Below are 13915 nucleotides of genomic sequence, written 5' to 3'. Positions count from 1 at the left end.
AGTGGATTCCTTTACTAGTCTTACTGTCTCTGTTTTCTATACCTGGTACAGTCAACCAAGGGGCTTTACATGACTACTTGTAATTCGTCTGAAGGCTGTCTTGTACAGCCTTGATATGATTTCATTACTATCGAACAGGCAGAAGACAGATAGTGACATCAGGTATTTATTCTTTTAGTCATATTATTTATTTATGTATTTTACCTGTTTGTTGATTGGGTAAGCCCACTGGACAAATTATAACAAGAACCACACTAGTGAAATAACACAAACTAAAAAAACTCGGAAAGTCCCAACAAGACTGAATGGTCGCGAACACAAGAAATTAAAACTGTTTAATTAAGCGCTTTTCGTTGCCGCTTATACGGCAACTTCTTCAGATTACAAAAAACAGAACGTCAGGAAGTTTAAATCCAAAGATAAAGTCATGTGATTTAAAATCAGCTGAATTATTGCATGAACGCTCATTAATATTAAAATGTTAAACACAAACAATCAACTTCAAGTGTTATATTTATCTCGCCAAAATACGGCGATCTTATAAGATACTTTTTCTCATCTCATGTTAAAGCTAATAATAGTACAAATCAAGACTATATTTAAAAACAATTATATCATTACTAAAAATAATTCACTAACAAACCTCAAAGATGTTCAGATTTATACTAGTGATTGGTTCTGCTGTATGATACTCTGTCTCAAAGTGGACTAAATAACCCAAATGAACATTATCTATTATGGAATCGTCCTGTTTAATCATGTAATTGTACAAGGGTGACACAGTCACCATATAGCCAGTGTTAGTCTGCACGACTCATTCAAGTCTGGTGGTAAAAAGGCATTAAGCCTAATCTGCCAGGCTAGTTTGCACTCTTCAAGTAACTTGAATTTGTCATATTTATAAAGTGCTAAACATCAGGTTATAATGTACACTATACTTAAAGTATGTAAAGACCCCCACCCAATAATGATATAGGCAAACTCTACCTGGCTGGACTTTTGAGTTTGAGAATGCAAGCAATGTTGCACGACTCATTCAAGCCTGGTGGTGAAAAGGCATTAAGCCTAATCTGCCAGGCCAGTTCACACTCTTCAAGTAGCCAATTCGTTGGTCCGCCCCTAGTGTTAATGGGAACCTGATCTATTACTTTAAACTTACCACCAGACTTGAATGAGTCATGCAACATTGTTTGCCTTCTCAAATTTAAAGGTCTAGCCAGGTAGAGTTTGCCTTTACTATTATCGGGTGGGGGTTTTACAAACTTTAAGTATAGTGTACATTATAACTTGATGTTTAGTACTTTACAAATATGACAAACTCAGGTTACCATCAGTTTCTACCTTTTATCCGGCAGCAATTTTGGTAAATTTGGTTCGTTTCCATCATGATTAGTTTTGTTGCTACTCCATAGTCAGACTAACACTGGCTATATGGTGACTGTGTCACCCTTGTACAATTACATAATTAAACAGGATGATTCCATAATAGATAATGTTCATTTGGGTTATTTAGTCCACTGTGAGACAGAGTATCGTACGCTGAATCGATCACTAGTATAAGTCTGAACATCTTTGAGGTTTGTTAGTGAATTATTTTTAGTAATGATATAATTGTTTTTAAATATAAACAATTATTAGCTTTAACACGAGATGAGAAAAAGTATCTTATAAGATCGCCGTTTTTTGGCGAGATAAATATAAGACTTGAAGATGATTGTGTTTAACGTTTTAATATTAATGAGCTTTCATGCAATACCTTAGCTGATTTTAAATCACATGACTTTATCTTTGGATTTAAACTTCCTGACGTTCTGTTTTTTGTAATCTGAAGAAGTTGCCGTATAAGCGGCAACGAAAAGTGCTTAATTAAACAGTTTTAATTTCTTGTGTTCGTGACCATTCAGTTTTGTTGGGACTTCCGAGTTCCACTGGACAAATTGTCCCTTTTCAGAGGTGACCTGAGAACGCTGACTGGTTACGTGACTTGGTCAGACTCGTACAGTAAGCAAATGAAGGCGATAGGAATTAAACACTGTACCTTGGACACATGAATCAGCTGTTTAATAGCCTGGGTCATTAGTCCTCCTTATTAACTGTGAGAAGACAAAAAATGAATATGTTAAATATAACTAAGCAAAAGAAACAAAGAAGAAAATGACTAGGACAACCTATATCTTTAGTGCTTTAATCCCCACCTCTAAAATCAATTAATTATTCTAAAGTTGCACAAAAAATGAATTTCATAAAATGGTCCATGTCATGCTGTGTATTGTTCAAGGATTTATACTACATTTTGCTTGAATGGCATATACATGTTCATATATTCTTTGTTGTTGTTGTGTCTTTCGGCTTTTCATGGTTAGGGGTCGCCACAGCGGAACACCGGTCCGCTAATGATTGGCAGTAGATTTTTACGTGCCGAGTTGCCAGTAGATTTTTACGTGCCGAGTTGCCAGCCCTGACGCACAACCTTCAACGAAGGTACGCCCATTCACGCATGTCTCCACACAGAAGACGCTCTAGATGAGAATCGAACTGGACAACGTCTTACTGTGAGGCGACAACGCTACTGCAGCACCACCACCATTCATATATACTTTGTAAAGGTTTATAAATGGTTTTACCTGCATAAAAACATTCACAAGAATACAATTAGTCAGGCAAACTACGTTTTTAGACTTACAAGTGAAAAAAATGTTTTTAAAGCCATGCAGAACTTTAGCTAACTCAAAATAAGGTGACAAATAACTGCATCTACATTGACTCAGCCACCACGTGGATATGTAGCCTTCTTACTGAGAGGACCATCCTGTGTTTAGGAGGGAACCTTCCAAAATCATCTCCAAGTCAAACCCTTTTTTTTTGTTCTAACAAACGTAGGGCCAGAAACTATGAACTAGGCCATATCACCATTTCAGAAAATTACTTTCCATTTAGTCCCAGTAATATTTTTTATGGGCTTTAAAACAAAACTTTGTCAAAAGGATTCTTGTTTTTCTTTACAAGATACTAAAGAGGATCTTGTTTTAAAGCAGGCTTGAAACTAATATTTCTGCCAGCAGAAATCGGAGCTGCTGTTTCATCAACTAAGTCTCTAGGATAACGTCTTTCAAAAAAAAAAAAAAAAAAACTTTTTAAGAACAGCAAGGCTTCTTACAAATTAATCATTTTCTGGAAAATAATCTAGATAATCTCATAAATTGTTCTTTGACTATATATATCTTGATGTAAAACAGACAATTGTTCGTAAAGTGCCGATAAGCGTTAACAAATGTTATCTTATGAAAGAGATTGGAAGTAAAAAAACATGTCTGAACTGCCCCATTATTTTATCTTGCTAGATGTATTTCTTGCAAATGTTTTTACTTTGATAAAACCACTCATAAACTTTCCCGAAGAATATATTTACATGTATAAGCCATTAGGATAAACATACAAATGCTTTAACTAGACGTAGTACGATTCCATTTTAAGAAATTAATGTTTTTGTGTGATTAAGATAATGTTAATTTATTTTATAGGCAGACACCTGGATAGTGGTTTAAAGGATAGGGAGTTGGCACAGCGATTTGAAAATGTGCTGACACTGTCATGTTAAAACAATTACAATAAATCCAATACCACTTGATGAAAAGAACAATGTTATTAGGAAATTATTATTATTTGTCTTGTTTTTGTGTTTGTTCAGTGATTGACTAAGTTAATTGATCATGTGACTTTTTATGTGAGTTCTTCTGGTGTATTATTATGTTTTCTGAAAAAGCCTTGGTCTCAGTAAAGACAAGGCACTAAGTAGTCAGTCTTTTTCATCTTTTTCTTTTTGCATTTATTGAACCAACATTGGCTGATTAATAATGAAGATTACTTGATTTTGCCTTCTGTTTACACACAGCTGAGGACAGCAATGATAAATAGTGAAACAGGCTCCTTGTCAATGGAAGTAAAAGTACCAGTAGACAAAGGGGTAAGTCACAATACTTCCTGTGTGAATATGATTCACAGAATAAAGCTGCTATTTTGTTAATTTCTGAGTATTTTCTTTGCAGATAAAGAGTAATCTTTTTCTTTTGTGTTGTAGAAAAGGGTCCTTTTTCTGACCAATGACTACTTCTATACAGATATTATCAACACACCTTTCAGGTATGTGACATGCAAAAATATAAATCAGAGCTTGCTTTACAACGTTGGCTTTATTATTTTTCATCTTAATATTAACCACTGACTCTTCCCTGCCTAACAGATACCACATTTCATCTTGTGATATACTCAGATTTTTTTTCTCCACTTCCTTAAAGTCCATGGGACCTGAGAATATCCCTGGCTGCATCCTACATGAGCTACAAAACGGAACTGGCACATCTCTATGCCCTATTCAGTCACAGCCTCATCTCAGGCTTTGTCCCTAATGAATGGTGCACTGTCACAGTTATCCCACTCCATAAAGGGGGAGCAACTACAGACCCTGGTAACTATTGCCCCATTAGCCTGACGAGTCTGGTACACTAAGCTATGGAGTGCATCATCCTGGACCTGCTTAACAAAGATACAGACAATCTCCAAACACTTGATCCCACACAGCTTGGCTTTGTCAAGGGGAGATCCTGTCTGCTGAACCTGGTTTACTTCTTAAAGGCAGCCACCAAGGCTGTGAATGAGGGTAAGGTAGTGCATACAGCCTAGCTCGTCTGGCCATGGCCTTTGATACCATTCCCCACTCAGGTATCATTGATAAACTCACCAAACTAGGCATCAATCCTCACATCACTAGGTGGGTTACAAATTGGCTCACAGACAGGACCCACTGAGTGAAAGTTGCAGATTCCAAGTCAGACTGTCGACCAGTCATGAGTGGAGTCCCACAGAGCTCGGTCCTGGGCCCTCTACTGTTTGGTGTCTACTTCTCTGAAGTCCAGGCCAACACAGAAGAATTCTGGCTGACCAAGTTCACTGATGACTGCAAGCTAGGAGTCATCAACTTTCCAAGTGATGCAGACATCCTACAAAAGGGCCTCTCTGAGACCAATGACTGGTGTTGGAACCATGGCCAGAAGCTTAACGCCAAAAAATCAGTTATCATCCCCTTTGGAAAAAAAAACTCAGTTCCCATGAATTACCACATTGATGGGAGCCCACTGAAGGGGCCATAAGAGAACTGGGCACCCAGGTCGACAGCCACCTCACCTTCAACCACCACATTGCCACTGTGGTCAGAAAGTCCTTCTACGTGGCACATGTTATAACCAAAGGTTTCACATCCAGGAAGAAAGAGGTCATCATCCCTTTCTACTCATCCCTCATTAGACCAATCATTGAATATAATGCCCTGTTTGGCATGTACCCAACCAGACATCTACAACAGCTGGAGAGGCCACAAAAGTACCTCACAAAAAATATTCTAGGCCTTAAACACATGTCCTATACAGACAGACTCAAGAAAATTCAGCTGTTCTCAGTCTCTTATCTATTTAGAGGTGATCTCTGCTTGACTTACAAAGCCATGTCTGACCCAGCCCTACTTGAAATGTTACACCTAAACAAATCCCATTCCCCCGCACCACATGCTCCAGAGATCATAACCTTATTGCCACAATTAACAGAACATGCTGGAGGGACAGGTTCATTTCCCAAAGACTGCCCATACTCTGGAGTAAGCTTCCCATTCATGTCAAGCAGAGCACCTCACAGGCCCTCTTCAAGAGAAATCTTGACAAGTGGATGGGTAACAGAAAGTTCACCCCAGGGATCACTCCAGTTGCCCTACTGATTAGGGGCACTGTGAACTAACATCGGTTGGCATGGTGCCTGGGCAATTTATTTGAGCTAGGCTTGTAAAGGCTCCAGGGCCATTAGCCTAGTACACACCTATGAACCTATGTGGTCACAAAGACCAGTAAACGTCCAAAATTGATTGATGAAAAAAAGTCCATTTAAAATGTATATGAACATTCCATAAAAATAACAAGTAAACTGATTTAATAAATAAGTCCCCTAAAGTTAAAAGAAAGTAGTTAGATTATAACCTCTGTGCTAGCAAAAAAACTTTTAAACTAATATATTTGTTTAAACCAGTTTTTTTTTGTCAGCTGCTAGCCATATTTGCCATTCGGCTTCATGGCATTCTAATAAAACATTGTGATTTCCTATAAAATTTTTATAATAATTAGAATGCCGTAAAGCCAAATGGCAAATATGGCTAGCAGCTGACAAAAGCAGGTTTAAATGACTACATTAATTTGATTTTAAGGAGCTGTTCCTTCTTAAATTATTTGTTCTGATTTGCCAGAACAAGTCACATGACCAAAAACTGGGTTTTCAAATTTATTACGTGTTTTTTTTTTTTATACACATTTCTGATGAAACTCTGAAATATGAATAAAGAACAAAAGTTCTCAAATCTGTAATTATATTCCCGTGTTTGCTGTCATTCCAATAGATTGTGGATTTAAGAATTTGAATTTCTACTCTGCAATTTAAGTTATATTGTATTTGTGCTTCATCTTCGCATCCATTCAAATACAGCCTTTCACATTTGCCTCTTTTCACACATTGTCTTGTATGGCTCCACTAATCCTTTTATTTTCAAAACATCTACCAGTATGTGCTCCTCCTGACAGCCCATCCACATGTATATGTAGTGCAGGCAACTGGGCATAAATAAATATGTATTCATATCAGTAATCCAGTCTGTTACCACAGCCTTGTCAATATTTTCCTTTTACTATTGTTCTCTCCTTCTCTGCCTCCACATTTGCTCTTCTACATTTGTAGCTATGTTGTTAAGATACTGGCTTTGTCCTTGGGGTCATAGTATGTGATAATATGGATGATCTCAATGCATTACTGGACATTAAAAAAATAAAGATTTATAGTTTCTTTTGGCATCTGTATCATTTCATTTGAATTTTGTCATCCTTGTCTGTAACCAGTCAGCCTTGTCAGTCTTTTCACAGTATAAGAAGTGTAAAAGTGTACCCATCATACCAATTAAGGCCTTACAAATGTCTTATGTTCTTATTAGGGATGCAACCCAGGATGATACTCAGAAAGATGAGCGTAATGATGCTCAATAGAACACAGCATATAGGGGAAAGGATGTAAGGATGCAGGAAAGGAAATTACACTTAGGGAAGGAGAGATGAGAGGACATAACATACAGGAAAGGGATGTAAGGATGCAGGAAAGGACATTACACATAAAGAAGGATAGATGAGAGGACATAACATACAGGAAAGGGATGTAATTATGCAGGATAGGCCATAACACTTAGGGAAAAAGAGATGAGAGAACATAACATGCAGAAAATGGAAGTAAGGATGCAGGACTGGATATAACATTTAGGAAAGTATAGATGACAGGTATAACATACTGGGAAAATGATGCAAAAATGTTGGGTAGGACATAACCCAAAGGAAAAGAGAGATGAGAGGACATAGCATGCAGAAAAAGGATGTAAAGATGCAGGACAGGGCATCAACACATAGGGAAGGAGAGATGAGAGGACATAGCATGCAGAAAAAGAATGTAAAGATGCAGGACAGGGCATCAACACATAGGGAAGGAGAGATGAGAGGACATAGCATAGAGAAAAAGGGTGCAAAGATGCAGGACAGGGCATCAACACATAGGGAAGGAGAGATGAGAGGACATAGCATACAGAAAAAGGATGTAAAGATGCAGGACAGGGCATCAACACATAGAGAAGGAGAAATGAGAGGACATAACGTACAGAAAAAGGATGTAAAGATGCAGGACATGGCATCACCACATAGGGAAGGCGAGATGAGAGGACATAGCATAGAGAAAAAGGGTGCAAAGATGCAGGACAGGACATCAATACATAGGGAAGGAGAGATGAGAGGACATAGCATAGAGAAAAAGGGTGCAAAGATGCAGGACAGGGCATCAACACATAGGGAAGGAGAGATGAGAGGACATAGCATAGAGAAAAAGGGTGCAAAGATGCAGGACAGGGCATCAACACACAGGGAAGGAGAGATGAGAGGACATAGCATAGAGAAAAAGGGTGCAAAGATGCAGGACAGGGCATCAACACACAGGGAAGGAGAGATGAGAGGATGTAGCATAGAGAAAAAGGGTGCAAAGATGCAGGACAGGGCATCAACACATAGGGAAGGAGAGATGAGAGGACATAGCATAGAGAAAAAGGGGGCAAAGATGCAGGACAGGGCATCAACACATAGGGAAGGAGAGATGAGAGGACGTAGCATAGAGAAAAAGGGTGCAAAGATGCAGGACAGGGCATCAACACATATGGAAGGAGAGATGAGAGGACATAGCATAGAGAAAAAGGGTTCAGAGATGCAGGACAGGGCATCAACACATAGGGAAGGAGAGTTGAGAGGACGTAGCATAGAGAAAAAGGATGCAGAGATGCAGGACAGGGCATCAACACACAGGGAAGGAGAGATGAGAGGACATAGCATACAGAAAAAGGATGCAGAGATGCAGGACAGGGCATCAACACATAGGGAAGGAGAGATGAGAGGACGTAGCATAGAGAAAAAGGGTGCAAAGATGCAGGACAGGGCATCAACACATAGGGAAAGAGAGATGAGAGGACATAGCATAGAGAAAAAGGGTGCAAAGATGCAGGACAGGGCATCAACACATAGGGAAGGAGAGATGAGAGGACATAGCATAGAGAAAAAGGGTGCAAAGATGCAGGACAGGGCATCAACACATAGGGAAGGCGAGATAAGAGGACATAGCATAGAGAAAAAGGGTGCAAAGATGCAGGACAGGGCATGAACACATATGGAAGGAGAGATGAGAGGACATAGCATAGAGAAAAAGGGTGCAAAGATGCAGGACAGGGCATCAACACATAGGGAAGGAGAGATGAGAGGACATAGCATAGAGAAAAAGGGTGCAAAGATGCAGGACAGGGCATCAACACATAGGGAAGGAGAGATGAGAGGACATAGCATAGAGAAAAAGGGTGCAAAGATGCAGGACAGGGCATCAACACATAGGGAAGGAGAGATGAGAGGACATAGCATAGATAAAAAGGGTGCAAAGGTGCAGGACAGGGCATCAACACATAGGGAAGGAGAGATGAGAGGACATAGCATAGAGAAAAAGGGTGCAAAGATGCAGGACAGGGCATCAACACATAGGGAAGGAGAGATGAGAGGACATAGCATAGAGAGAAAGGGTGCAAAGATGCGGGACAGGGCATCATACATAGGGAAGGAGAGATGAGAGGACATAGCATAGAGAAAAAGGGTGCAAAGATGCAGGACAGGGCATCAACATATAGGGAAGGAGAGATGAGAGGATATAGCATAGAGAAAAAGGGTGCAAAGATGCAGGACAGGGCATCAACACATAGGGAAGGAGAGATGAGAGGACATAGCACACAGAAAACGTGTGCAAAGATGCAGGACAGGGCATCAACACATAGGGAAGGAGAGATGAGAGGACATAGCATGCAGAAAAAGGATGTAAAGATGCAGGACAGGGCATCAACACATAGGGAAGGAGAAATGAGAGCACATAACGTACAGAAAAAGGGTGCAAAGATGCAGGACAGGGCATCAACACATAGGGAAGGAGATATGAGAGGACATAGCATACAGAATAAGGGTGCAAAGATGCAGGACAGGGCATCAACACATAGGGAAGGAGAGATGAGAGGACATAGCATACAGAAAAAGGGTGCAAAGATGCAGGACAGGGCATCAACACATAGGGAAGGAGAGATGAGAGGACATAGCATACAGAAAAAGGGTGCAAAGATGCAGGACAGGGCATCAACACATAGGGATGGAGAGATGAGAGGACATAGCTTACAGAAAAAGGGTGCAAAGATGCAGGACAGGGCATCAACACATAGGGAAGGAGAGATGAGAGGACATAGCATACAGAAAAAGGATGTAAAGATGCAGGACAGGGCATCAACACATTGGGAAGGAGAGATGAGAGGACGTAGCATACAGAAAAAGGATGTAAAGATGCAGGACAGGGCATCAACACATAGGGAAGGAGAGATGAGAGGACGTAGCATACAGAAAAAGGATGTAAAGATGCAGGACAGGGCATCAACACATAGGGAAGGAGAGATGAGAGGACGTAGCATAGAGAAAAAGGGTGCAAAGATGCAGGACAGGGCATCAACACATAGGGAAGGAGAGATGAGAGGACATAGCATAGAGAAAAAGGGTGCAAAGATGCAGGACATGGCATCAATACATAGGGAAGGAGAGATGAGAGGACATAGCATAGAGAAAAAGGGTGTAAAGATGCAGGACAGGGCATCAACACATAGGGAAGGAGAGATGAGAGGACATAGCATACAGAAAAAGGGTGCAAAGATGCAGGACAGGGCATCAACACAGGGAAGGAGAGATGAGAGAACATAGCATAGAGAAAAAGCGTGCAATGATGCAGGACAGGGCATCAACACATAGGGAAGGAGAGATGAGAGAACATAGCATAGAGAAAAAGGATGTAAAGATGCAGGACAGGGCATCAACACATAGGGAAGGAGAGATGAGAGGACATAGCATAGAGAAAAAGGGTGCAAAGATGCAGGACAGGGCATCAACACATAGGGAAGGAGAGATGAGAGGACATAGCATAGAGAAAAAGGGTGGAAAGATGCAGGACAGGGCATCAACACATAGGGAAGGAGAGATGAGAGCACATAGCATAGAGAAAAAGGGTGCAAAGATGCAGGAGAGGGCATCAACACATAGGGAAGGTGAGATGAGAGGACATAGCATACAGAAAAAGGATGTAAAGATGCAGGACAGGGAATCAACACATAGGGAAGGTGAGATGAGAGGATGTAGCATACAGAAAAAGGATGTAAAGATGCAGGATAGGGCGTCAACACATAGGGAAGGAGAGATGAGAGAATGCAGCATACTAGAAAAAAATGTCGGGTTGCAGACAGGACATATAACGTACAGGGAAAGATAGATGAGAGGACACAGCATACATGAACAGGATTTAAGGATGTAGGGCAGGACATAACACATAGGTAAGGACAGATGGGAAGGACACAGTATGTAGAAATAGGGTGCAAGGATGCAGGACAGAACATAACAGGAAGGGAGAGATGAAAGAATATAACATACAGGACAGGTTTGTAAGAATCAGGACAGGGCATAGCAATTAGGGAAGGACAGATGATAGGGCACAGCATGCAGAAAAAGGATATAAAATGCAGGACAGAACATAACAGATAAAGGGGGATTGATTACATAACATACAAGGAAAGAGTGTAAGGATATAGGAACAGATATAACACTTGAAAAAGGAAGTAAGGATACAGAACAAAACTTAAAACAGAGATTGGATGTAATAATGCAGGAGAGGATGCAAGACAGAGGGAAGGCATGAAAGGATACAGGACAGGAGATGATGAGAGGACATAATATATATGGAAAATTATAAAGATATAGGTATTGTTATAATACCAGAGGGAGGAATGCAAGAATTCAGAAGAGTAATTTCCTGACGTAAATCTTTTTTGGAGAAAATGGCATATCTAAAATATACTTAAAATGTATGTAAGAGGATATTTAGATATTTAAAAAGAAAGCAATTTTGAGTTTTCAAATAATGCTCAGTAAAGTCAAAGACTCAGAAATTGTTCTTTTATTGACTCTGGTTTAAATTTGGGAAATGCAAATGATTCCTATAAATTTAACCTTAACCCATCTACCCACTTGATTTGCTATTTCCATTATGAGCATTTTCAGATGTACATTGATTTTATATATATATATATTTATTTATTTATATAACTGTAACCACTCCCACTGCCTTCTCTTTTCCCCCACCCCCCTCTTTCCTCAAACAGGTTAAACTGCTACAATTTAGTACAGGCATCATTTTCAAATCTAGGTGCTTAGGATTTGCCTCTCTCTTCCCCCCTTGGCTGACCTGGTGTGACTTTGTGTAAGTTTCTTCATTGTATGGATCTTTTACTGTCTTTTGTGTAGCTGTATGACCTGCTGCTAAATTCTGATTCTGCACAGACTGCTCTATTTTGTTTTTCAGAGGCTCTATAAGTAGCTAGTGACTTTACTGAATTTCTGTAGTAATATTTGTGTTTAAACTGAACCTGTACCTAGAGAAAGTGTATAATCAGAGCTCCTCCTTGCTGCATGTGTTTTTTAATGTTTAAATTGCACACACACATTGAAGAAGTGCTTTTATGACTTGAATAACTTGGGCTAGCTATACCTGAAGTGCTTTTACTGGCAATTTTCTAGTTGTACAATTTTGAATAATTGATTTAGTTTTTCTGGTATATCTTTAAAATCTGGCAAGTGTTTATTTACTGCATTGCTCTCTTGCTTAGGTTTCTTAGCTATAAAATCTTAGTTCATTCTGAAGTATGCTACTTTACTCCCCCACCAAACCTTTCTGAATGCATTATTATATAATAACTGCCTGTTGTTGTCTTCATGCTTACCCTAGAATTTCTGCTTTTCTCTTTTCCTAGTTGAACTCTACAGTTCCCTACAAAACAGTGTCTACAGGACTGCAATCAGTTTCTCTCAACATTTAAACAGAGTAGGTTACACACAAAAAGCATTTGTTAAGCTTTCACTTACAGTGCTTTGTAATTAAGCAGGTCACCATATTGGTCAGCCATAGGGCTCTTTGTTTCTACTTGAGTGGTTGCCTCCTCCCCCTGTAACTGCAGTAAATTGACTCTTACATTAGAGCTATAATACTTACCTTATAGCTTTAAGGACACCTTAGGAAACCTTGTAAACTGCAATAGCCCTTCGTTAAGCCTTCGCTCGGGCTCTCTTCGCTCCCCTCCCTGCCCCCAATTCCCTCCCGCCCCCAGTACCTCAAAATTTATAGTACTATAGCCACTCCCCCACTTTCTAGATCCTATCTGCTTTCATCTGGGATAATTCCACCCACCCCTATTCTACTACCTACATTTAATAGCACCTATTAGCTTTCATCTGGCATTCTCCCATCCCCCCTTCCAGTACCTTTACCTCACCACTCTATCTTCTGGTGTTGCATCACCAGGTAAAACAGTTCCTTCACTCACTAGCTGAATCACATATAATGATATACTCCTCTTTACTACCCCTCTTGTTCACACCATACCTCCTTACCTTGTATGAAAACTGGTTTCTTACGGGATTTCAGGTCCCAAAAGGCCATACTATCACCCCAGCTGTAAATCCTTCCACCTTCAACCATACTTACAGTACCAGATCCTATCCAACATCTTGTTCAGTCTATCAACATCTCAACCCCAGGCACATTAGCTCTAGATCCAAACACTACCACACACTAATAAACAAATTCCTGAAGTTCATCACCAAGTATAGACTCAACCTAATACTTGGTGGTGATATTCACCCCAACCCTGGCCCACTCACTTCAGATACACATACCCCCTCTACTTGTAATCTAAGTTACAAACCTACAATTAATAGGCCAACTAACTCTCTCCTAGTCTGTCATCTCAATATATGAAGCATTAATAACAAGGTACATGAATTGCATGGACTTCTGGATGTCCACTCCCCTGAGATTCTCTGTTTATCTGAAACCTGGTTAAAACCTAACACTAAAGACAATGAAGTGTTACCACCTGGATACAACATACACAGGCTGGATCGTGCTTCGAGGAAGGGGGGTGGGGTAGCTGTACTCTATAAATCTGAGTTGAATGTCACCATAGATGTAATACAACCTCCTCAGATTCTTGCCACCAAATTGCAACTTAATAAAAATAAATGCATTCATATCATCTGTATGTACATTCCCCCAGGTAACAATATATCTACATTTGAAGATATCCTGCACTGGTTATCATGTCACTACCCCCAAGAAACCTTACTACTTGGAGACTTTAACATAGACTGGGGCACCTGTTCCTTAGAATCCCCAACCACCCATATTAACC

At 39.9% G+C, this 13915-nt stretch overlaps 1 protein-coding gene across 4 annotated transcripts in view; it reads left to right on the top strand.

Moving 5' to 3' along the window:
- CACNA2D4 (calcium voltage-gated channel auxiliary subunit alpha2delta 4) overlaps nucleotides 1-13915 on the top strand; it is a 2573275-nt gene that overhangs the window by 754860 nt on the left and 1804500 nt on the right. For all 4 annotated transcript variants that reach the window (XM_044087505.1, XM_044087506.1, XM_044087504.1 and 1 more), the window contains 2 exons: nucleotides 3893-3964; nucleotides 4079-4140. In XM_044087505.1, coding sequence (XP_043943440.1) covers nucleotides 3893-3964; nucleotides 4079-4140 — 134 coding nt within the window. The remainder of the gene's footprint in view (nucleotides 1-3892; nucleotides 3965-4078; nucleotides 4141-13915) is intronic.

The sequence above is a fragment of the Protopterus annectens genome, chromosome 11.part0 (assembly GCF_019279795.1).
Source record: "Protopterus annectens isolate FY-2018-M chromosome 11.part0, PAN1.0, whole genome shotgun sequence".
In the NCBI taxonomy this organism is placed as follows: Eukaryota; Metazoa; Chordata; order Ceratodontiformes; family Protopteridae; genus Protopterus; species Protopterus annectens.
Note: the sequence above shows the minus strand (reverse complement) of the source record. Positions and strands in the feature narration are given on the sequence as shown.